At 44.3% G+C, this 25646-nt stretch overlaps 1 protein-coding gene across 1 annotated transcript; it reads left to right on the top strand.

Moving 5' to 3' along the window:
- Window positions 1-9445: 9445 nt before the first annotated feature.
- Window positions 9446-25446, top strand: NEU3 (neuraminidase 3). The gene is made up of 3 exons (XM_057749783.1): window positions 9446-9909; window positions 13703-13914; window positions 21798-25446. The coding sequence occupies exons 1-3, from the start codon at window positions 9885-9887 to the stop codon at window positions 22875-22877; spliced, it is 1317 nt and encodes a 438-aa protein (XP_057605766.1). The 5' UTR covers window positions 9446-9884; the 3' UTR covers window positions 22878-25446.
- Window positions 25447-25646: the final 200 nt, after the last annotated feature.

Below are 25646 nucleotides of genomic sequence, written 5' to 3' on the forward strand. Positions count from 1 at the left end.
AATTGAATTATGTTGAGATATGTTCTGTGTTTCTTTTTAACTTAATATTTCTTACATACTTTCCCTGTCAATATACATAGGTCAAATGCATTTTTAATAGCTGTAATATTTCATAGTTTTAATTTAACTATTTCCCTATTAATTGATACATTTGTTTGTTTTCTTCTAGTTTTTCATTGTCCCAAGGGAGGAGTCAGTTTGGGAGAGGGAGAGAAAAAGAGGTCCTCAAGTGAGAGACAAGAAACCTGCCTTTTCCACTTTATTCTAATTTGTGACCTTGGGCAAATATCATTTCTTCGCTAGGACTAAGTGTCTGAACCTGTCAAAGAGGTTTCAGATAATGTATACTTTGAAATTATGAAGGCTCCTTATCCCCTAGAAATGCCTGCATATAAAACATTTATGATTACAAAGAATATGAATGCTGTAATCCCTTAAATCTGCCCATAAACCCCAGTTTGGGATTTCTTAGGCTGCATGGATATCTTAATGTTTCTCCCTGACTCCAGTAACCAGTTGAGGCAGTATCAATTTGACAGATAAAGAAGTGAGTTGGTCCTTGTTGTTACTTCAAAGTTATGAAAGCTCATTATGAAACTTTCATTCAGAAGCATTAGTTATAAAAAACAAAAACAGTAAAATTAGCACTAAAATGCATGGATGTGTACTAAATTGAGAAGGACCTTGGACTTAGAAAAGGGTACTAATGCTACATCTTAGCTATTCTAATTATAGAAACCTTAGCCTAGTCTTTTTTTTTTTTTTTTTTTTTTTTTTTTGGCACACAGGCTTAGTTGCTCCGCAGCATGTGGGATCTTCCTGGAGCTGGGATCGAACCCGTGACCTCTGCATTGGCAGGCGGATTCTTAACCACTGTGCCACCTAGGAAGCCCCTTAGCCTAGTCTTTTAGCCTCTGTGAGTGCAGTCTTCACATTGATGAAATAAGAAAAGTTGTCTCTGTCTGTTTTATGGGTTTGAGTGAAAATCAGATAAGGTACTATATGTGAACATACTTCAAAAAGGTAAATGTTACAGGCTGACGTAATTTCATATTTTTATAATTGTTAGTATTAAGAATTATCATGTACAGCGGCAACTGCACAACACTGTAACAATTATACTCCAATAAAGATCTGAGGGAAAAGAAAGAAAAAAAAAAAGAAGTGGATTAGTAGCCCAGCCATGTGGTCATCCTGCGTGCACCCTCACCCACCCACTTACCCAATTGTGGTATTCTAGGATAATTGCCTATAGTTTCAATTGATAGTTTATCACTTGAACAGGCTCAAGCCTCAGCATGGGTGCAATTTGTGAGGCTGCAGAGCACCTCTAGCCAGCTTTTGACACATGCATCAGCCAAGTGGTCACTCCAGCCAGTGTTGAATGTTTCTGGGCTGTTCTTTACTCTCTTTAGTAGGTCTGTAGCACCCCTCCCACCAGGAAACCCTGGCATCCATCGCATTTTCCTCTTGACTCTCAGCTCCTCACACTGCCTGGGATGGCCTTAGGTCTTCTAAATATTTAAGACTGCTGAGGAGAGTGGGGAAAGACAGCTATGTTTTTCATTTGCCAATTTGAGCTGCTAATGAGTATTTGACAGTTGGTGCTTTATGTATTTTTAGAAACAATCTTTTTGCTTCAGAAAAACCTTAGGGAATGGAAGAAAACACAAAAGTTCCTTCGAATACACACAAGTTGTATTTTTCTCTGGGTCCAAGTTCCTACTCAATTTAGAGCTTTCTCTCACCGACTCTCTCTCATATCACCACCCCTGGCTAGACATCTCCTTCCCTGACCCAAACCTTGTCTCCCTGATGGAAGTTATCTGGGGAAACTGCTAATATCACAATATTCTTTGTAAAATGTCTCCTGTATCCACTGATAGTCTCTATTGTTATTAAATACAATATTCTTAACAATCCAGCTGAAAAGCACATGTGCTTAGGTGACTCCTCTTAGATATCCGCAACTACTTGAAGAATAATTGACAAGGATAATCAACTTTTTTTTTTAATGCCATAGATCTCTTATGATAGTCTGGTGTTGTCTATGACCCCCTTCTCAGAATAATATTTTAAATATATTATTGCCTGCTAATAAGGATTGGGGAGGTAGTCGTAGACTCTTAGTACTGGGAAGTAGGTTCAAAGACAGTTGCTCAGAAGGTGTGCTAGTTGGTGCTCACTTTCCTCTGAGCAGGAGGATTTCCTGACTAATCTGGCAGTCAGCTTTAGATCCACCCATTGTAACTACTGACCCTAATCTTCATCCCCGGTGCGCAGCAGATTCCTCTTCTTTTCATACAGCAGTTATAGTGACACACCCCTCCACAGGCATGAAATGAGGGAAATTCCCTATGCACAGGAGCCAGGTGAATTGTTAGAACTTAGGCTGCCTTGCTTGGGTGAGGAGGGATGGCAGCTATTAGATTGTCTTGTAGCCAGCCCGCTCCTACAGTTTATCATGCCAACCTTAGATCCATTCAGAGACAACAGTAAAGGTCTCAGTTTTTTGCGGTGGGTCTTGGCTGCTGTAAGGGAGCTTTAGCTCTTTGGGGGAGATTTCCCTGTGACTGACAAACTCCTCTGGGAAACCCTTGATTAGTATTGAATAGTATTCAGTATCAGTATTCAGGCTCTTAGTGCCCTGGATTTGGTTTATAATGCTGTCAGAGGTGACCCACTGGAGGATGCGAAAGTGTAGGGAGAGGCCGTCTGCCATAAGCACTGAGCATCCTCGCACATTCTTGCTTCCTATGGATGCAAGACCCTGACCACTCTTTTCCTGGGCTGTATCTCCATGTTGGTAGTGAGCCGTCTTGAGGGAGGAGGTAATGTCTCTTCCCTGGGTGCAGGTTTGCCTTCTCTTGACTGTAAGTGTTGACTCCCCCAAGCTTAGGGTTCTTTTCCTGTGACATAACCCACTGCATGTGTAGGCATCCATCTTGGCCTACTTGCGTCACTTTTGTTGGAGGAGGGGGAGAGGGGAACTGGCACAAACATGCTCATTGCTACCTGCTGCACTATAAGTAATAAAGTTCTTTGCCTCTGATCCAGGAGTCTCATGTCATCTGCCAGTATCCATGAAAAAAAAAAAATTAACGTGTTAGTTCACAAGTAGGATAAAATTTGAGACCCTTCATAGGCTATTCTTGACAGTTTGGTAACAAAAATGGGTTCCTGACAGACAAGGCTTTCCAGAAGAGAAAGGTCATGGGTCAGGTGAGGATATGAGACGATAACTTGGGGTCTGGTAGCGATTGTTGCTAAGCAAGGAAGGGAATAAGGGTCTCTAGTGGTCCTACGTGTTAATGTTTTGAGGCTAAGCAACAAAAGGTAGGATTGAAACACACTGTCTAACTGGTACTTAGGTTGTTGCTCATTCTCTTTGGGGCAGGAGGAGGAAAGGATGTTTTAACAGTGAGGCAGCAAACCTGTGGCCCCAGCTGAAGGAAGTATGGCTGACTGAAGGTTTCCCCAAAGGTGAAATGTGTGGTCAGTAGTAAGGATATAGAGCTTTGAGTGGACCAAAAATATTAGGAGTTTGTTGGGACTTCCCTGGTGGCGCAGTGGTTAAGAATCCACCTGCCAATGCAGGGGACATGGGTTCAATCCCTGATCCAGGAAGATCCCACATGCTGCGGAGCAACTAAACCCATGTGCCACAACTACTGATCCTGTGCTCTAGAGCCCGAGAGCCACAACTATTGAGCCCACGTGCCACAACTACTGAAGCCTACATGCCTAGAGCCTGTGCTCTGCAACAAGAGAGACCACCACAATGAGAAACCCGTTCACTGCAACCAAGAGTAACCCCACTCACCACAACTAGAGAAAGCCCGCGTGCAGCAGTGAAGACCCAATGCAGCCAATAAATAAATAAATATTTTTTTAAAAAAACATTAGGAGTTTGTTGAGTCCGAGCAGGTAACCACTTGAAGCAAAAGTGAGTACTTGACCTGGTTCCTCTGGCTCCCTGTCCTGCTTTAAGGAAAGAAGCTATGTATGCTGGGGGAATCTTTGAGGAGGTGAGGGATTCCCCTTTTATAGCTCTGTTGAATATAAGCATCTAAGTCACCATCCTACTTCTCCCCATGGGGACAGGGAGCCCTGAGCACAGGAATGGTCAAAAGTGCCAAGGACTGTGGGGCAGATCCACAGTGGTGTGCCGGGGGGGCAAAAAAAAAAAACCCCAAAACAAAAAACACCAAAATAGCAGTCCCTAGCCATCCCTGTGCTTGTCGGAGCCAAGAGGTACACAAGGGAAGAGGCAGCACTGACCCTGAGTTAGGAGAAAAGTTCTCGCTGACCCAGCCGCCCCCTGTAGGTTATCCTCTCCCAATCCTGTGATGTCCCCATGCTCTTGGCTGGGAGAGAGCATAGTCTCTTGGTGGCTGTGGCTGTGACTGGCAACATACTTATTTTAGACTGCTTGGTTTGGGTTCCCGTGATGGGGGGCAAGTACCTGGATCCAACTTTCCCATTTGCAGTTTGCAATGGGAAAGGAAAATTAAAATGACCTGTAGGGGAGCTTCTAAACAGACTCAATGTACTAATATTTTGTGGCTTTCATGTCAATGTGTTATTGAGATTGATGGTACATTTGATTAAACTGAATGCTCTTAAGTCTCCCATTTTGGGCTACTGCTGCATAGAGAGAAGTGAACCCTGTCTCCTCTTGGGTAGTCTAACAAAAATAATATAGAATCCTAAAAGGAAAGAGACGAAAACCACAGCTTCAGTTGAAAACTTAGTGACTGCTGGAGTACTCAGGCCATTTCCCAGGACAGCAGTGTACTTTGCAGGCACCAAGTATATCCTTTTAAAAAGGTGGACAGCTGTTAGGCTACTACAGAGATATTGCTAAAACTAAACATGTGAACCATGGAAGCCTCATAACTCTGACCTAATAACCCCATTTTGGGCCATATTAACTCCGACTTGACAGCTAACTAAAAGGAGCCCAGTAGTCCCCTAGTCAAGAGGAAATGGCATGTTCTGTGATGCAGCCAGCCCTACCATCTTAGTTTTATATGAAAAAGTGACAGCTACTCCTTCAGAGGAAATTTATTCCCCACTTGGCTACCTGAAGCAAAGCTGCTAACTCACTGGGGCTCTTGATTCACAGGGATTTCTCCAATCAAATACCTGGGCCAGGTTCACTGATTGTCAAGTTGAAAGCTGTTGGTGTCCAGTGACAATTCTGGAAGACTGACTACAGTAAGGGCTTGATCAGCACAAAGGGCTGGATTGAAAAAACTGTCACTCCTACCCTAGACAATATTCCTAGGGACCAGACAGGTTATATTTTCACTAACTCTTGGGCTGTTGCCAAAGGCCTGTGATGTTCCCTACCAAATATCTGGGGACTATCCCAGTCAAGTTGATACGTGCAATTAATTATCATACCTGTTTAGTGAGTAATGATCAGAATGAGAAGGGTTGGGAGTTGTTGTACAGGTTTATTTTGAAAATGTATATGCCCTGACCATTGCTGGGCATGATGTTTTCTTTGCCCTAACAGCATTCACAGGCCAGCCTGGTGGCTACATCCCCCAGGTGGCAGCTTAGCCAAAAGGAGGCCTAGAGTATTCACACTTAATTCTGGTTCAGCCACCTGGATTCTCTTGTTGGTTTGACATAGTCCTAGATCATAACATTTGGAAAAAGAGTCACCCCTGGAGACTTCCTCTCAAAGGAAAATGGCCTAGTACAACTATCTCAAACTGTTGCAAGCTCTTTAAACTCAACTAACTGCTGGATTTCTGTCCGCCACCTCATGGCTCTGACCAGTTTGATTCCTTTTAACCATTCCTTTTAACCTACTGAGAAGTCTTATCAGAAACATCAGGTGTACTTTCAGCTCCTATAGTTTCATGCAAAACACATGTCACAACCTCCAGACATGTGTCCCTCACCCTAATTCTTGTAGCTATTGCTCAGTCATCCTGTGGAATGGACAGATGCCGTCTGACTGGTGGCATGGATGCATGGGATAGGTTGGACTAACTGTCATCAGGCAGTCTTTCCAAAAATAAGGACTGGTTTCAATGATTCTAAATGAACTGGGAACTCTGAGGCCTCCCAGGTGGGCAGGTTACATTAGGGACACTGTCAATCTGTGTCCCCTGAATGATGTAGATCCTACTTGGGAGGCCCCAACAATTGTAAACAGGGACATCATATATGTCCCCAGGACTGTACTTCCTGTGTGGAAGCCAGGCATTAACTTGCCTTCATCTCCCAAAACATGGTGTCTTGCACCATAGGGAGAGTCATGATCAACTTTCAGGTGTTTAAGGACGCACTGCCAGCAGATCATGTAGCCTTCAGATGACTGTGGAGATGGCGCCAACATGAGGCTCCAGGGTTACAGAGGGGAGCTTCCTGGAGGGGTGACCTACGCATTTATGCACTTCTGCAGGCAGTTATCCCTAATTTGAGAGTAATCCTATTAGAAATGTTGACATGAAATTCATTCCCAACTTTAGCTGAAGCCATCAATAATACATCTCAGCCCTGGAAGGCATTCGAGTGACTCTCAACTCACTGGCCACTGTGGTTACGAATGATAGAATTGCTCTTGACTTCCTTGTGGGCCAAGGTAGAGTCTGCAATGGCTAATATAATCTGCTGTACTTGGATTAATGCCTCAGGCAGGGTACAAAGGTCATTACATAAACTAGAGAATACCACCAGGCTTTCCAAGGTAGATCTTAATGGCTTATGGTTGGTTTGTTTGTTGCTGTTGTTTTTCCAGCTGGTTGGGTCCAGGCCCTTGGGTGTGATGGAGGTCAGTTCTACAGATTGGTCTCATCCTGTTGCTTGATGTATACTTGGATATTATCTTTAATTAAATGCTGTATGAGACCATTAGAATAGATTTGGTTCCACTTCTAACAGTAATCAGAGCAGCTGATGAAGTGGCAAACTCAGAAAATTCATCAGAAGCCATCTGTACAAAGCACTGTGGAGGTTGGAAGAGGAATAACTGTTTAGCATGGAGGCCTGGGAGGTCCTCATACAGGAAATGGAATGTACTTGATCTGAGCTATGAATGAGGAATGGGGCCAAGTGTGCCCTTTTTACAGATGAGGAACCTAAGGCACAGAAGTTAAATAACTTACTGACCTTACTCAGCTAGGAAGTGGGAAGTCAGGATTGAAATCAAGATCTTTTCACCTCCAAATATAGAGATTGCTACTAAACTTCACTGCCTCGGGCATTAGATTGAGACCACCAAAGAATTGAGAGAGATTTGGCATTAGCTTTAGATATTTTTCTAAAACTGACCTGGTGGTCCAAAGTTGGTGATTGTGTGTTTGAAGAAGTCTGGTGAAAAACCCTAGGACTTTGTATGAACCAGTCTTTACAAGTGAAATATTTCAGACAAATAATAAGTTTTGAAGAATAATAAAGTGAGGACCTTCCTTGGTGGTGCAGTGGTTAAGAATCTGCCTGCCAATGCAAGGGACGCAGGTTTGAGCCCTGGTCCAGGAAGATCCCACATGCCATGGAGCAACTAAGCCCATGAGCCACAACTACTAAGCCTGCATCCTAGAGCCTGAGAGCCACAGCTACTGAGCCCATGCACTGCAACTGCCAAAGGCCTTATGCCTAGAGCCTATGCTCCCCAACAAGAGAAGCCACCACACAGAGAAGCCTGTGCACCACAATGAAGAGTAGCCCCTGCTCTCCACGACTAGAGAAAGCCTGTGGGCAGCAACGAAGACCCAACACAGCCAAAAATAAATAAATAAATATATAATAAAATAAATCTTGAGAAAAATCTTTTTAAAAAAAGGAATAATAAAATGAACACCCATGAACCCACTGCCACCTTTAAAAAAATATATGTTACCGATACAATTGAAGTCCCTTGGGTATCCTTAATCACACCCTACTTCCTGCACTACCAGAAGTGACTACCATCCTGAATTTGCTATTTCTTTTTCTTGTACATTTTCTTCACACATGTCCATTAACAATATATGGTATTATTATTTTACATGTTTTAAAACTTTATGTATGGTATTGGTTGAGGGTTTCCAAGACTCAGATTCAGCCCTAAATTCAGAGATTTGCTAGAAGTACTCACAGGACTAGGCATATAGTTGTACTCACGGGTAAGATTGATTACAACAATGTATTTAGTAAGGACACACACTGGATCCTAAGAGAAAAAGACTGCAGGCCGAGTCTGAAAGAATCCATATGCAGGCTTTCTTATGCTCGCTCCCTCTCATGAGGGAGCACGCTTTCCCCCAGCAACACAAATGCAGCATGTGTGCCGTGTTTCTTCCTAGAGCAGGGGCCCCCAAACTTTTTTTAAAAAAATATTTTATTTTTAAAATTAATTAATTAATTAATCAATTTATTTATTTATGGCTGCGCAGGGTCTTAGTTGCTGCAGGCAAGCTGTCTAGCGTCTAGCTTGCATGCTCAGTAGTTGTGGAATGCGAGCTTAGTTGCCCCAGGACGTGTGGGATCTCAGTCCCCTGCATTGGAAGGTGGATTCTTTACCACTGGACCAGCAGGCAAGTCCCTCCAAACTTTTTGGCACCAGGGGCAGGTTTTGTGGAAGACAAATTTTTCCACTGGCCGGGGGCGGGGGGGATGTTTGAGATGGTAGTGTGATGGGGAGGGGGCGGTTCAGGCGGCAACCGGGAGTTATGGTTCAGGTGGCAATGCGAGCTATGGGGAGCAGCCCTGAGCGGCAGATGAAGCTTTGCTCAGGCGGCTCACCTCCTGCTGTGCGGCCCGGTTCCTACCAGGCCACACACAGGTACCCGGTCCGCAGCCCCGGGGTTGGGACCCCTGGCCTAGAGAACCCATCAGAGACTCAGCACCCAGCTTTTATTGGCCACGTGGGCACTCTGCCCGGCATGTTTCAAAATTCCGAACTCAGAAGGAAAGCAGGCGTTTAGCATAAATCATATTGCGTTGAAATAGCCGGTGCACGGACTACATTCATTAATTGGAATTTTACTATAGGAAGAGCTGTTCTTTCTCCCCTATTTATAATATTTATTCAATTGTACATATCAGTATGGACTTGTGGGTTTTTAATCTTATTCGACGGGTTGTAATCGAATAGTATTATTTTTCTCAAAAAATATATACACATGTAAGAAAAAAATATATATATATATACACATGCACACATACGTATATAACATATAACTTTCATTTTCTTAAGGGTGGGTTGCCCAGTGCTCTGGATCTCTAGACCTTTCAGCTGAGTCCTCTTTGAGATCCGGAACCTTCACTCGACTCTCAAGCTGTCCAGGGAAGTTGGGCGGTGATACCTATCAACAGGCCCGCAACCAATAGGTGAGGGCGTGGGGAAAGGGGACTGGTGACGGAGGGGGGCGGGAGGAAGGGCGAGGGGCGGGGCCAGGGAGCTGCGCGGCGGTTGGAGCAGGTGGTGGGCGGGTAGCGGGAGAAGAAGGGGCACAGCCTAAGTCGCAGCAGGGAAGGCACTGCGGGCCGGAAAGAGGAGGGATGGCCCCGGCTGGGCCGCGAAGGCACCGGGCGGCGGAGGAAGAGGGGCGGGTCCTCGGCTGCGCAGGCCCGAGGGGCCGAGGCTGACTCTCCGCCGCAGCCAACTGGCGCATCCCAGTCGCCGGCTGGCTGCGGTTTCCACGGGTCTTCCACCCGCTTTCCACCCGCTTTCCTACTTGCTCTTCTCGATGTCTCCAATCGGTCAGCCCCGCCGCCGGCCTCTCGAGGTCTCTGTCGCCCTGTTTCTTCACTTTTCGTGGTTCGCCTCCGCGTCCGCAGTCCCTCTCCTGTCTCCGTCTCCGCAGCGTTGGTCGTTCTCCCGGGCTTCAGTGTCCGAGACGTGAGGGCTTGACCCGGCGCCCGGGTCTGCCCCGAGAGGGATGGAGGAGCCGGGGTCCCGCGCAGGTGAGTGGGGCTGGGAGACTGGAGGGCCTCCACCCCCACCCCCACCCCCACCCCCCCCACCAAACATGGGGCGCTGCGACTCTGGGGACAGGTTCGGCAGCACTGTCAGGGCTTAGGAAATTCAGTCTGCGGGGGGTATGGGGTCAGAGAAACCCTAGTTGGCTAGGGTCTCAGATATAGCCGGAAAATATTCTTGGCTAGTTCTGTTTTTGTTTTTCCTCGACTGCAGCCAGACTTATTTAGAGATAAAAAGGAGCTGAGCCTGGGAAAACCTTTCTTCCTAAGAGAGGCTCTGTGGGCTGCAGAGAGCCCTGAGCTGAAACTTAGGAGACCTAGGCCTTGGTCCGGGTTTTGTTACTGACTCATTGAGTGGCTTTAGAGGAGTTTATTCCTCTCTGAGGGCCTGAGTTTTCCCCTGTGTACCATGAGAAGGGTTTGGACTACAGGATCTTCAAATACCTGACCTGCTGTTGGTGCTCCTTAAGTATGCATAGTTAGGCGTGAATAAATAAAGGAGGCCTCCTTCTGGGGTTCACTGGAGGCTGCTTGCCACACTGGATTAGTGGGAGTCTGTGAAGTTACAGTGTTCTTCAAGCTGGAGAAATAGGTGGTATTATGTCCATTACAAGTGAGGAAACTGAGGCTCAGAGGTAAATTTGATTTGCTAGTAAGTGTCAAAGCCAAGTCAGTCTTCAAAGTCCATGCTACACTATACTTCTCCCAGTAAAAGAGCAGGGAAGGCTTGATCGGAATGTGATTTTATGCAGCAGCAATTAATAAGGTTGAGTTCTTTGCCAAAATGAACAACTCCAGAGCAGAACTATATCTGATTCTTCTCTGTCCATAGCTCCTGACATATAGTCTGCGCGAAATAGTTTGGGTATCAATGCCAGAGTCACCACCTGTTACCATTGTCATCAACATTCAGCATAGTTAATAAAAAGTAATGATAGGGACTCTGATTGTTACAGTGATAGCAAAGCCATAAGTGAAATTGTGACGATAGCAGAATTTGTAATACTTTTGCTTATAGTGCTTTAAAGTTTATACAACATTTTTGACTGGTTCTTCATTCCGTTGTCTTAGGTAGGTATTATTGCCATCCACATTTGATAAGCAAGGAATCCAAGACCTAGTAAGATTAAGTGACTAGCGCAAGATCACACAATAAGAACTTGTGCTTCTCTGTACGTGCTCTCTCCTCTTCCTCTCCCTTACTTTTTTCCTAGTCCTCCCTGCCCATTCGCGTCCTTATTGTGTGCTTCATTCTTCTTATCACCCAGAGACATCCTGGTTTTTATTTTATTTTATTTTATTTTTATTTTTTTGGGGGGTACAGCAAGTTCAATCATCTGTTTTTATACACATATCCCCATATATTCCCTCCCTCCCTCAACTCCCCCCCCACCCTCCCCGTCCCAGTTCTTTAAGGCATCTTCCATCCTCGAGTTGGACTCCCTTTGACATCCTGGTTTGATGTTAACCAATAGTCATGTGTTGTCTGATGATTAATAGTGTTGATATTTAACTCATATAGCTTATGAGTTTAAAATATGACCTCTCCCAGAGGTGCAGAGGGATTTCAGTACTTTTAAGAAGAGGAATTGTCATCGTGGCTGTCCTCCTCCTCCTCCTCATCCACAGGTTTCCAGGAATAAAACTAGAGTATGTAGTGATTGACAGCCTAAAAATAATAACTATCATATATTGAGCTCATACTGTGTCATGGGCCCTGTAAAAGCCACTTAAACTTTTAAACTTAATTCTTTCAACCGTTCTACTGAGTTTTATAAACGAGGATCCAGAAGCACAGAGAAGTTAAATAACATGCCCAAGTTCATGTAGGCCTGGCCTGGTCCAAACCTTACGTTCTAAACCATTACATCAGCTTGGCCCAAGGACAGATCTTTACTTGAAAGAAAGCCTGACCCTCTGGCAGGAGAGCCTGAATTGTGGAGAGAGAGGTGTGCTCAAGTACAGTGTGAGGAAGACAATTGAGAGCCCAGAATTGGAGTGAGGGGAGGTTTTTCTTCTGGACTCAGGAGGCCACCTCCCCACCCCCTTAGATAGCGAGCTGTGGATTCTTCTCGCTTTAGGTTAGAAACGAGTGAAATGAATTATTCATATGCTAAATAAATCATTCATATGCTGTCAGTGACAAAGCTTGTCTTGATTGACACTACGAGGCTGTAGCCCAAAGCAGTGCAACTTTCCCCTTCAGTTCATTGCCCAGAAGGCTACCCAAGAGAGTGGTCTAGCGTGGTCTAAAATGCGTACTTGATCTTGGCATTCCTTTGCCAAAAACTGTTGAGTGGCTCCCTACCTGTGTGACAAACACCTTAATAAGGTGTCAAAGCCTCCCAGGATTTGCACTCACCTGACCCCTTCGGTCCCACCTTTGCTCACAGCTTTTGCACTCCCCTATAGTCATACTAGATTACTGCCAGTCCCCATAGGGGACTGCGTTTTCTGTGACCTTTAGGTTTTTCATATCCACTCCCACTGCCCTTCTCCTTTTCACCCTTCAGTTGGCTAACCCACTATTCATCCTTTAAGATCCAGTTTACCCATTCATTCAATCATTCAACGAATATTTGTTGAGTGTCTAGAACCAGGCAAGTTTCTAGGCGTAGCGGTGAATAAGACAGACATATCCCTTGCCTTTATGGAACTTCTGTTCTGTAGGGTGTATTAAATAAGTATAATATATGGGTGATGATAAGTGGCATGAAGAATAGAGCAGGGGAAAGGGATAGAGAGGGGCAAGGGAGTTGTTAGGGAAGCCCTCACTGACTGGGTGATGTTTGAAGAGAGCTGAAGGAGGTGAGGGAGTGAGGTCTGTGCCTATCTGAATGTTCCAGGCTCAGAGTGTAAGGATACGAGACAGGAGATCACTTGGCTTATTACCCCTCCCAAACTCCACTGCTGCCTTGACCCAGACAGTTGTCCTTTTCTGTTTTCCTACATGGTACCCTGTTGACCTCTAAAGTAGCACTCACTATATGATATTGTAATTGTCACGGTGGATAAATATAACAAAGTCTTTTACAGTTGAATTTGCAAGGAAGTAAGAAAAATCCCCAGGGGCTTAAAAACCAAGAGTAAACTGAAAACTGGAGAAGTTAGCCCCTTTACCTGACTTCAGCTGCCCTAAATGTTTGCTGGTCCCACGTAACCTAGAAGCTTGAGCTTTAGTATACCTGCTGTTACAGTGAATGAAACTATGGGCCTGCCTGGGTTAGACTCTGGTTGGAACTGACATAAAGCTAGGTGCTTTGAAAGTCTATATCCTCTGATCGAGTGGAGTAGGAAAAAGAAATCTTACTACTGACAGAGATGACAAAGAAGATTGCCTCCTATTGTAGGCTCTAATGGAAGGGAAAAGTTTGCCCGGAGAATTCTTAACCACAGGCATTCCCTCATATGGATTTGGGTTTATATTTATATTACCTGAATGGCCTAAAAGCTCCAAGCCAAGAGATTGACATTAGAAACCATCCAGGCTGGTGATACCTCTGAATGCTTGGCAGAAGCACATACAGAATGTCTCCGGAGAGACACTTGACACAGGCTGCGTAGGATTCCCACAGTCTGGAGGATAGACTTGTTAAATGAGAATGCATATTGCTTGTTTTGTGCAGTTGAGATCATGATGTTACCTTTGTTTAAAAAAAAAAATTTGAGTACATCTTTGCCTCCCAGTGATCTCCAGAAATGGAATGATAGAGCAGAACTTGTATACAAGCCGGCGTTTGAATGTGGACACACATTTAGCTGCCTCCTATCCTTGCAGAGATCATGGAAGAAATGACATCGTGCTCCTTCAACAGCCCTCTGTTCCAGCAGGAGAACAAGGGAGGGACCATTTACCGGATCCCAGCTCTGCTCTACGTGCCCCCCACCCACACCTTCCTGGCCTTTGCAGAGAAGCGCTCCTCGAGCAGGGATGAGGATGCTCTCCACCTGGTGTTGAGGCGAGGCTTGAGGAGTGGTCACTCAGTACAGGTAACTCCTTATCCCAGATCTGAGCCTGGACTTCATTTTCTCCATTGTTTACAGCATGTCAGCATCTGTGTCTTTTTCCATCAGTGCAGGAAAAGCCTTGTGTCAGAGCTGAGGAGGAAAAAAAGCAGTAAAAGCAGTGCTTTCACTTACTGAGTACTTACTGTGCGCCAGGGTCACACTGAATCTTACAGCAACTCTGACGCAGGAACCATTTATTGTCAGTCACATTTTACAGATGAGGAAACAGGCTCAGAGAGGTTGCTATTTGCTCAAGGTCACACAGCTGTAATAAAGCAGTAAAAGCAGACTTTGAACTCAGCCTCTGGCTAGAAGCCTCCACAGTTTGTTTGGTTTGGTCAACACGTGGTATGCTTTTCATTCACGTTCTCTCTTATCCTCATAAGTCATGGAAAGAAGCAAGCATTGTTAGTCCAGTTTTGCCGATGAGGGATCCTGGTGTTCCAACAGGTAGGTAGCTTTTTCAGGACCACAATTAGCAGAAGATGTGGGGGAAGATAACAACAACCATATTCCCCCTCCTCGTCCTCCTCCTCTTCCTCCGTGCTTTATGTGAGGTAAACATCATTATCCCCATTTTACAAGAGGAAACTGGGGCTGAGAAGTAACGTGATTTCTAGGCACACACCTAGTAAGTGGCAGAACCGGGCTTGGTGTCCTTGTCCCTGAGTAGCACATTTCTACTGTGTTTTTCATGGGGGAGAGAATGGTTGCTGTCCTTGGGCCTGTGAACCACAGGGTTCGTTCAGATCCCATTTTTCTTACTGTTGCCTTTTATCTCTCAGAGATGGCTCAAGTGAGGATCAAATGCATTTGAGAGTTAAATACATACATACATACATTTTTTATAAGAGGTGCTTTAATCCCCCTAACCTGCCCTGCTTTTCTATTCACAGAAATCTCACCATTAAAACCTCACATCCGTAGGGAGACCTTGTCTTGCTGTTACAGTGCCAAGGCTGTTCTGTTGAAGGCGGGCCTTGCCAGCAACCCCTGCGCTTGCAGTTGATGGCTCACATGTCGCTGCGGGGAAGGTTTTTACGTTAGGGAATTTCCTTTCCCTGTCTGACACCTTGTCAGGAGTCTTTCTTATGGCTTCCCAGGGTCAAACCTCTGCTTATATCACTGGTGTCCTGCAGCCCAACTTGGAGTTCTATCTCTTTTGTTTCCTCCAGGACAGGCCACGCCTGTGGTTATGTTGCCTTGCTTTCTGTCACAGACAGTTGGGTGGTTAAGCATTTTTTATCAGACCATACCTGTTCTATAACCTCCCTACCCAGTAGTCACACACATTCACAAATGTGTCCACTTAACTCATTCTGTCTTTATTTTATTCACATTCATTCTCTCCCTTAATTGTGGAATCTTAAAGTTAGAAGAATTATCAGCCAAACTTCTTTCCCAATATAGAAATCTTCTGTATTCCATTGGTATCTACTAATAGCTTAGTGATTAAGAGCGTGGCTTTGGAGTCAGGCAAGACCTATCATTTATTGGCTGTGACCTTGAATACTTGACTCTTCTCTGTTTCGTTATCTGCAAAATATAATTAATAATAGCAATTACATAGTAGGAAGATAACATTAGTCATCTTCTATTAAGGGTCTACTTACACAACTCCTCAAATGAGGTACTTAATCCTGTGGCAACTGTTAGCTTTTTTTTTTTCTTTTTTGGAATGAGGTGATCTGTACTTCTCTATAATTATCTGTTGGTCTTCTTCTGCCTTCTGGGGAAGTCCATCTGTTGTACATTATATAGGTAAAGTCCCTTTTCTGGAGAACTGCTCTTTGATATATCTGAAAGCAGATCTATCACACCCTCTGAGTCTTCTATTTTTGGGGTTCAACAGCTTCAGTTCTTTTAGCAGCTCCTTAGGCCACAGTCTCTCTCTCTTTTTCTTTTAATTAATTAATTTATTTATTTATTTATTTGTTTGTTGGCTGTGTTGGGTCTTTGTTGCTGCACACGGGCCCTCTCTGGTTGCCGCGAGCGGGGGCCACTCCTCTTTGCGGTGCACGGGCTCATTGCCGTCACTTCTCTTGTTGTGGAGCATGGGCTTTAGGCGCGTGGGCTTCCGTAGTTGCGGCACATGGGCTCAGTATTTGTGGTTCACGGGCTCTAAAGCACAGGCTCAGTAGTTGTGGCGCACAGGCTTTAGTTGTTGCTACACGGCATGTGGCATCCTCCTCGAGCAGGGATCGAACCCTCGTCCCCTGCATTGGCAGGCAGACTCTCAACGCTGCGCCATCTAGGAAGCCCCAGGCCACAGACTTGATTTGGTTTCTGGTCCCTTGAAAACTGTGATTAATGCCCTTGGGACTTGGTGTGGGATATCAGTGTCTTTTTTCAAAGTATGGTACTCAGAATTGAACTTAGGACCCCAAGGATAGATTGACCAGCTCAGCAGTGAGGTAGCTATCCCATCTTGTATCCTTTTAATGCAGCCTAATGTAAAGTAGCATTTACTTTTTTGGTAGCTGCATAAATGTTAAGTAGATGGTCAGCTAAAATCTCCAAGACTTTTTCACATTTTTTGTTCTTCTTAAAACATTTTTAATTGTGGTAAAATACACCCAATGTGAAACTTTCCATCTTAACCATTTTAAGTGTACATTGCAATATTGTTAACTGTATTACCTTGTTGTGCCACAGGTCTCCAGAACGTATTCATCAGTGCATGACTATAACTTTGTACTCATTGAGCAAGAACTCATATCCCCCTCCCCAAGCCCCTAGAAATTACTATTGTACTTTGTTTCTATGACTTTGATTACTTTAGATACTTCATGTAAGTGGAATCATGCAATACTTTGTCTTTTTGTGATTGGTTTATTTCACTTAGTGTAATGTCCTCAGGGTTCATCCATGTTGAGCATATGTCAGGATTTCCCTCTTTTTAAAGGTTGAATAAACCTATGGTATGTTAATCTGTTACTTCATTTATCCATTTTGTTTATCCATTCATCGGTTGATGGACTTTTGAGTTGCTCCCACCTTTTGCCTATTGTGAATGCTGCTGCTATGGAACATGGGTGTGCAAATATCTTCTCGAGACCGTTCTTTCAGTTCTTTTGGATATAGAGCTAGAAGTTGAATTGCTGGATCATGTGGTAATTCTATTTTGAATTTGTGAGGAACCTCCATACTGTTTTCCACAGTGATTGCACCATTTTATATTCCCACAACAGTGCACAATTTCTCCACATCCCCATCAATACTTATTTCATTTGGGTTTTTTTTTTTTGATAGTAGCCATCCTAATGGATATGACATGATCTCGTTATGATTTTGATTTGCATTTCTCTAATTATTAGTAATGTTCAGTATTTTTTCATATGCTGTTGGCCATTACATTTGCTGTTCTTTAATCATGTTTCTCCATCTAAATTGTTAAGCCCAAGACTTGTTTTACCTCTGTCAAGCCTCAGCTTGTTTATGTCCCATTGCTCCACCTGGTTGAAATCATTTGGCGTCTGACGCTTTCAATGTTTTGTTCACAGTTTTTTCCAGCTTCACATCAGCTTTGTGTTAGACATATCTGGCCCAAGTCATTTTCTGCTCTCAGCTAGTAAGGATGGCTAAGCTTCTGACTTCCCATAGACTGCCCAATAATTTTTTTTCCCTCCTGTGCCAAAAGGGAGTATCTGTGTTAATGGATTTCTTAAATCTTCCTGGGCCCTGCTCAAGGTTGTTGATCTGAGCAATATTAATCATCCAAATGAGTTTGCAGCTGTTACTTCTCATCAGATCACATATTCAGTGCTCTTCATGAAGTATTGGTTTCCCCACAGGGTGCTAAAGGAGACAGGGGCACTATCCCCAGGGTGACAATAGAAAATTAAATCTGCTTCCCAGACCCTCTTGGAAGGGAGAGGAGACATGTACTGGAGGAACGTGGAGAAGAGCCTCCATACATTGTTTATAGAGTATTGTTTCCATCTGAGAGCATTTCTGTGATCCTTCTTCCTTCCATCCCTTCTTTTTTCCTCCCTCTTTCCTCTCTTCCTCTCTCCCTCTGTCATCTTTCTTCCTTTCTCTTTCCCTTCCTTTTTTCTTCCCTTCAACGAACATTTATTGAGCACCTACCAAGTACCAGGCATTAAGTCAGGGGGTGTTGTGAAGGGAGGGGATACAAAAGTTGATAGACTCTAACCCCTCTTTGGGAAGAATTTGCACAACCAAATTGCAAAGAGAAAACAAAGTTGTGCATGGATGTAACTGTCCAAAACTCCCACCCAGAATCCACAAAGTGTCACAAGGCAGGTCCATGCAGAGTGGGCTGTTTCCTTAGGAGTTCAAATGCAGTTGGGTTTCAGAGAAGCTATCGTGTAGGGCATTGCATCTAAGCTGATACTTGAAGTGGGTGCATTGAAGGTGAGCAGAATAGAAGGTGACTTCTCCCTGGAGTCCCCATATCCAGACACTGTTGTCCTTTTCTTCCCTGGCATCCACAGTGCTTTCTTTATCTCCTCTCTCTGGTGGTATCTTGGAGGCTCTGGAGTCAGCTCTGTGGGTGCCTTTTCTCTCCTTCTCGGGACAGGCCTGGCTGCCCCTTCCTGCTGGTGGCCTTCTGAGCCTTAATTTCCTGAGAGTCACAGGGAACTGAGGTCCCTGCCTCTATCGGTTTAAAATGCAGTCAGATCAGACAGCAATGTGGACTTCTCATGCATGTAGTTTCCAGAGAGGAGGAAAGCCATTTGAGAGGATTTAGGAAGCAGTCTTTGATCCGTTAGCCAATCCGGGAGAGCTTCGTGGAGCAAGGCGGGCTTCTGCCCAATAATTAAGTTGACTTTGGCACATATGTTTGAAGTGTTTACAGTGTACAAGGCACTTTGGTATAGAATGGGCTGCCCCAGAGATAGTGAGTGCCCTGCCCCTATACTAGTTCAAGGAGAGACTGAATGGCCTTTAGCCACAAGACTTAGAGGAGAATCTTTTGTAGGATGCGAGTTAGCACAAGGACCTTGTGACTGAGCTTCTGTGATCTGAGCTTTACTTAATAATATGCTCTGATCATTCATGCAGGAATTAATTTTTTTAATCTTATTTTTTTGTTTTGGGCAGTAATACATTCATATTTCTGAAGAATAAAAACAGTATAAAAAGGTGTATACATCCCATTCCCAGTCCTCTGCCTCTTATAGGCAGTCACTGTTGTTTCTTATGTATCCTTCTGGTGCCTCTTCATACGGAAAAAAGGAAATACAAGTATATAGTCTTAACATCCCCTTAAAATTTTTTTTTAATGTAAAGTGATAACAGATACAGAAAACATGAAACATAAGTGTCAAATGCACAAAACATAAATGTCAACTCTGTGAACTGACAAAGCCAACACTTGTGGACACACCACTCAGCTCAAGAAATAGAATATTTCCAGCACCGCAGAAGCTTCTCTTATGCCCCCTCTCGTTCCCCAAAGGTAGTTACTAGCCTGATTTATAGCTCTAGAGTTTAGTTTTGCTTGGTTTTAATCTGTGGATTCTTTATGTTTGGCTTCTTTTGTTCATTATTCTTGAGGTTTATCCAGATTGTTGTGTACAGCTTTATTTGTTCATTTTCATTGTTACATAGTGAAATTTTCTGTTGTATGACTATACACAATCAATTGATCCATTCTACTGTTGTTGCCCGTTCAGGTTAGCGATTATGTCTATAGATACTGCAGCTCTGAATATTCTGCACGTGTTTTTCAGTACTATGTGCATGCTTTTTTGTTGGGTCGATATCTAGAAACGGAATTACTGGATTATAGGGTATGTTTATATTCTACTTCAGTAGATAATGCCAACCAGTTTTCTAGAGTGGTGTTCGTGAGGGCTGGTCTACTTCAGTTTCATCTGTACTTCTGGGATTTAGCCCTTTAAGGTTCCAACTCAAAGCATGGTAGGTTTGCCAGGGCCTCTCATTTTTATCCTTCTAGCCCCTGGGGCTATCAGAGGAATTGCTCAGCTTCTCAGCCTTTCAGTTACCACTTTGAGAAGTAGAGATGCCTGAGGGGAAAAGGTACTCAAAATACCACGTCAAGAGTCTCTCAGTGAGCGTCTTTCAGTTCTTGGCCTATAATTCTTCATGGCCTTGTTTGCTTTCTGGTGCTTTCAAATGATGTTTTTGTCTTAATTTTTTTTTATCTGTCCTAGTTCTCAGTAGAAAGTTTGGTTCAAATTACCTAGTTTGTGAAGTATTTTTTCTTCACATTTTCTTTCTCTTTCTTTTTCTTTCTTTCTTTCTTTCTTTCTTTCTTTCTTTCTTTCTTTCTTTCTTTCTTTCTTTCTTTCTTTCTATCTGCCTTTCTTTCTTTCTTTCTTTCTTTCTTTCTTTCTTTCTTTCTTTCTGTCTATCTGCCTTTCTTTCTTTCTTCTTTCTTTCTTTCTTTCTTTCTTTCTTTCTTTCTTTCTTTCTTTCTTTCTTCCTTCCTTCCTTCCTTTCTCTTTCTTTTTCTTTTTTTTTTCTCTTTCTGTTGAGTTGTCTGATCTTGCTCCTTGCCCAATTCTGTTGGGTTTTTTAAATTTTTCTTACTAATTTCTAACATTGTTTTAAAAATATATTAAGGAAATTAGGTCTTTGTGCTATGTCTGATTAGGCATTACTTCATTTTATCCTTACAGCTCCTCTGTGAGCATGTTATTACATCCACCATTTAATTGATGAAGAAATGGAGGTGAAGTGAGATTGAGTAACTTGCCTAAGATCATATGATAAACAGTGAAGGCAGGGTTTGAACTAGGTCTCTGACTCCATGCTTGAGTTTTTATTGATGCTGTTATGAATTGCCTCCTGGAGTAGTAGAGGAAGGAAAAAAGTCTTTGTCTTAAATTTCCCTTCCTTTGCCTAAAACTTCCATATTTGTCTGCCTTGCTTTTCTTTTTCTTTTCTCTTTTTTTGGGGGTGGGGGTATCTTTTCTTTTCAAAAATATTTATTTTGCACCTATCATGTGCTAGGCACTGGCAGTACAAAATTAGAATACCTTGGTTTTTACCTTCAAAAGACTCATAATCTAGGAAGGGAGCCAGTCACATAAAAAGATTACAGACACACCTCATTTTATTGCACTTCACTGTACTATGCTTCACAGATAATGCATTTTTCACAAATTGAAGGTTTGTGGCAACTCTGCGTCAAGCAAGTCGGCACCATTTTCTAACAGCATTGGCTCACTTTGAGTCTCTGGGCCACATTTTGGTAATCCTTGTAACATTTCCAACCCTTCACCAGCAGAAAGATCGCAGCTTGCTGAAGGCTCAGATGGTGGTTAACATTTTTTTAAGCAATAAAGTATTTTAAAATTAAAGTATGTACATTGGGTTTTTTGACATAATGCTATTGCACACCTAATAGACTATGGTATAGTGTAAATACTAATTTTATGTACACTGGGAAACCAGAAATGTCATGTGACTCACTTTATGGCAATAATTGCTTTATTGTGGTGATCTGGAACTGAACCTGCAGTATCTCTGAGGTCTGCCTGTACGATATGTAACATGTGCTGTAACTCTTCTGTGTGTACAAAAAGAAAGCCACTGATTGTCTTTGATAGGGCTGGGGAGGGAGTCTCATGCAAGGCTTCATAAAGGAGGTGACTTTGCGTTGAGTTTTGGAAGATGAATTGGGCATGTACACAAAGTGCGGAAGAGTGTTTCAGACAGAGGAGACAGCACATACAATATCTAGCGCTGCCTCTTTGCAGCTTGAGAAGTTATCCTGTAATATTTGAGAATTCAGTCAACACTTGGGCCTTGATGTTATAGATTTTAACACCATTTATTTCTTATCTCTGAGAAGCACTAATGCTTTTAATGAGCCTCATGTCTTCCTATTAGTCTTTCACTCCTGCTCTCTCCCTCTTCCCCTTGTCTAGTGGGAACCCCTGAAGCCACTGATGGAAGCCACATTACCTGGGCATCGGACCATGAACCCCTGTCCTGTGTGGGAGCAGAAGAGAGGCTCTGTGTACCTATTCTTCATCTGTGTGCGGGGTCATGTCACTGAGCAGCAGCAGATTGTGTCAGGCAGGAATGCTGCCCGCCTGTGCTTCATCTGCAGTCAGGATTCTGGCTATTCATGGAGCGAGGTGAGGGACCTGACCAAGGAGGTCATTGGCCCAGAGGTGGAGCATTGGGCCACGTTTGCTGTGGGCCCGGGTCATGGCATCCAGCTGCAGTCGGGGAGGCTGATCGTCCCTGCATATGCCTACTGCAATCGTTGCCGGCTCTTTTGCTTTTGGCTGCCCTATAAAGCCAGGCCTCATTCCCTGATGATCTATAGTGATGACCTAGGAGCCACATGGCACCATGGCAGGCTTATTAAGCCCATGGTGACAGTGGAGTGCGAAGTGGCAGAGGTGACTGGGAAGGCTGGCCACCCTGTACTGTATTGCAGCGCCCGGACACCAAACAGGTGCCGGGCGGAGGCCCTCAGCACTGACCATGGTGAGTGCTTTCAGAAACCAGCTCTGAGCCGACAGCTCTGTGAGCCCCCTCATGGCTGCCAAGGCAGTGTGGTGAGTTTCCAGCCCCTGGAGATCACAAATGGGTGCCAGGACCCTGCTGGCAAAGATGCCCCTACCATTCAGCAGAGCCTTCTGTCAGACAGCTCACTGAGGCTAGAGCTGGAAGCTGCAACCCTGTCAGAATCATGGCTCTTGTACTCACACCCAACCAGTAAGAAGCGGAGGGTTGACCTAGGGATCTACCTCAACCAGAACCCCTTGGAGGCCGCCTGCTGGTCCCGCCCCTGGATCTTGCACTATGGGCCCTGCGGCTACTCTGATTTGGCTGCTCTGGAGAAGGAGGGCTTGTTTGGGTGTTTGTTTGAATGTGGGACCAAGAAGGAGTGTGAGCAGATTGCCTTCCGCCTGTTTACAGACCGAGAGATCCTGAGCCACGTGCAAGGGGACTGCACCAGCCCGGGTAGGAACTCCGAGCCAACTCAAAGCTGACTGGCTTAGGACCCAACTTTCCATAGAAGCACTACTGTAGGAGGCCACCACAGCCAGGACAGTGGAGGCCAGGATAACAGAGGCTACCGTGTCTGCAGAGAGTCCAGAAATGTAATATTCTGCTCTCTACCTTTTTTCACTTCCCCTTCTCCAAAGAGCAAAATGAAAATCTCACCATAGCTACTGCAGTTGAAAGAGTACTGAACTGTGAGTTGAGAGACCATAATGTAGTCCTGGCTTGCTTTGGGACCTTGGACATGTCAGCTGTACTCTCTGGGCTCAGGTCTTCGTCTGTAAAATGAGAGGATTGGGTCTGTGATTTCTCTTCTTCCCATCCCTGGGAAAGGCAGACTGCCTGCATGCTCCCTGATCAGCAAGTCCTGGCTGCATATAGGACTCTTATCTCAAAATGGAACTCAGAGGACTCAGCTTTTCAAACGACTCGCCACTTATCCAAGTATGAGGTTTCAAGCAGGTGTCATGGCACAAAGGAAGATGTGGGTGGATTATTCTCTTTTTAATAACAAAAACACCCACATCCTTCTAATTGTGTTCAGAGCTCTGCAGGCTCACTGTTCTAGAGGAATTGGGCAAAACAGTAGAATCATGAGGTCACTTACCTTCTCCAGCTTTGCAGCTCTGCTCATCCTTCCCTTCCTTATCCAGAAAGCATTATTTCCTAGGGAGAAAAATGAGAAGCTCTATGTCAGTGCTACTTACTGTTTCTGAAGGCATGATTCCTATGAAAGATAAAGTTCATTATTAAGATGTTTCTTAGTGGGACATGGACATGGGTTAGGACTTTAAAGCACTGGACAAAACTTCCCACGGTCTCTGCCCTCGAGGAGTTTACAGTTGATGGGGCTAGAAGAGGGAGAAAATTCAAGAAAATAAATGCAGCTTGTAGATGTTGGGCTCTAAGTTGGGGTGATGGTAGCTCCTGATGTCATTATCTTAGTTGTATCTTCATTGTGCCTGGAGTCATCTGCCCCAGAGCTTGTCCAAGCTGCTGGGTTTTGCAGTTTGTTTCTCTTTTTTATTTTATTTTAATTATTATTCTTATTACTATTATTATTTTTGGGGGGGCTGCATTGGGTCTTCGTTGCTGCACAGGGGCTTTCCCTAGTTGTGGCGAGTGGGGGCTACTCTTTGTTCTGGTACATGGGCTTCTTATTGCAGTGGCTTCTCTTGTTGTGGAGCATGAGCAGGCTTCAGTAGTTGTGGCACATGGGCTCAGTAGTTGTGGCACACGGGCTTAGTTGCTCCATGGCATATGGGATCTTCCAAGACCAGGGCTTGAACCCATGTCCCCTGCATTGGCAGGCGGATTCTTAACCACAGGGCCACCAGGGAAGTCCTCTCAGTTTGTTTTTCTCAGAACGTTGTCCTGGTCCAGCCACTCCTTTACATGTGGAGGTCTTCCCCAGTAGGAAGGTCTCTGGACTCCCAAACCTCTGAATCAGGTGTATTTGTTGGACCTACTGAAATCACTATTGGTGAAGTGGGGATGCCTCTTTGTCTAATAGATTTGGGGCTGAACTTTGCTGGAGCTTGTTCTCTCGGTCGATAGCAGGTGGTTGCTCTTATTTTAGATTGTTTCCCCCATAAGCCTATTACTGTGACAGATATTCTGTTGTGAGAGAGATCTTTTTTGTCTCTATTTTGGGAGGATAATTCCTTAAACAGTCATCAGGTAAATATATTTCGTGCTGAGTACTGACCCCGGAGAGCAAGTCTTAGTCATGGAATGCAGCCTAGGAGGCTGGGGTTGCAGTCATACCAGTCAGATGGTAGAGAGCCCTATAGCATGAGAGTAGAGATTAACTTCATCTACTTTAGCATATGGGTTAAGCCCAGGGCTTAGAGGGGCTTTTCAGAATCCCCTTAGCCTCTCATGTATTTGCTAAAGTTATCTTCCCAATACAGAGTTATGATCATTCAGTCACTCATTTATACATTTATCTAAATATTTCTGTAATTGAGTGCCTATGCATGATGCAGGATCCTTTCTGTTGCCATTCCCTGGTTGAGAATCATTTTTGGCTCCTCGTTGCCTACTAAAGGGTGTTTACATTTAGCCTGGCATGTAGCACTCAGTTGCTGGGTGAAATAATGAATACTCATCTCTGTTTCTATATACTGAAGCTGCTGTCAGAGAAGACCTCTGTCAAGTTGGCAAGTGGAGGGGGTGGGTGTTTTGGAGGGGGCAGAGTTGGTGGTACAGGGAAGAACTGGGAAGAGGAGAGGAGAGGTTTGAAAGGGCAGTCCCCTTCTGACTACTAGAAAATCCTTGTTCAGCAACGCTTTCCGGAGCATGGTAACCCAAATAGATAGGAATAGGGAGGATGGCTAAGTTCTAAAACCAGAGTTCAAGGATGGAGAAAATGAGGATACGAAGACTTCTTTGGAATCATCCAAGAAGGGAGTCAAGGAAGTCACATGCCAGTGTGGACCACAGATGTCCAGTTGTCATAAGAAGTCTCATCCATCTCGAAATTGCCCTCCCCTTTCTCCTTCCCCTTTGCTTCATGTTTGCTTCTCCTTGGTGACTAGCAATGCAACTCTTAATAGGTGAGATTTGTGCATATTTCAGAAATAGCAAGAAAAGAGGGTTAGGAACAGGGGTAACACAGAATGCGGATCAGAGAGAGGAACAGAGGGGCGAATAGGAGTCCTGACATCTTTAGGAAGGGAGAGAAAGGGGTGCAGACATGAAGCCCAGGCTGGAGAGATGGTGTAGGTGGTGGCTGCTGTGAAGAAGAAATGACA

Source organism: Hippopotamus amphibius, chromosome 9 (assembly GCF_030028045.1).
Source record: "Hippopotamus amphibius kiboko isolate mHipAmp2 chromosome 9, mHipAmp2.hap2, whole genome shotgun sequence".
Classification (NCBI taxonomy): domain Eukaryota; kingdom Metazoa; phylum Chordata; class Mammalia; order Artiodactyla; family Hippopotamidae; genus Hippopotamus; species Hippopotamus amphibius.

Coding starts and splice junctions, on each gene's coding strand:
- NEU3 (XM_057749783.1), top strand. CDS start 9,885: ATGGAGGAGCCGGGGTCCCGCGCAG. Junction 9,910..13,702: donor GGAGCCGGGGTCCCGCGCAG/GTGAGTGGGGCT, acceptor CTATCCTTGCAG/AGATCATGGAAGAAATGACA. Junction 13,915..21,797: donor GGAGTGGTCACTCAGTACAG/GTAACTCCTTAT, acceptor CCCCTTGTCTAG/TGGGAACCCCTGAAGCCACT.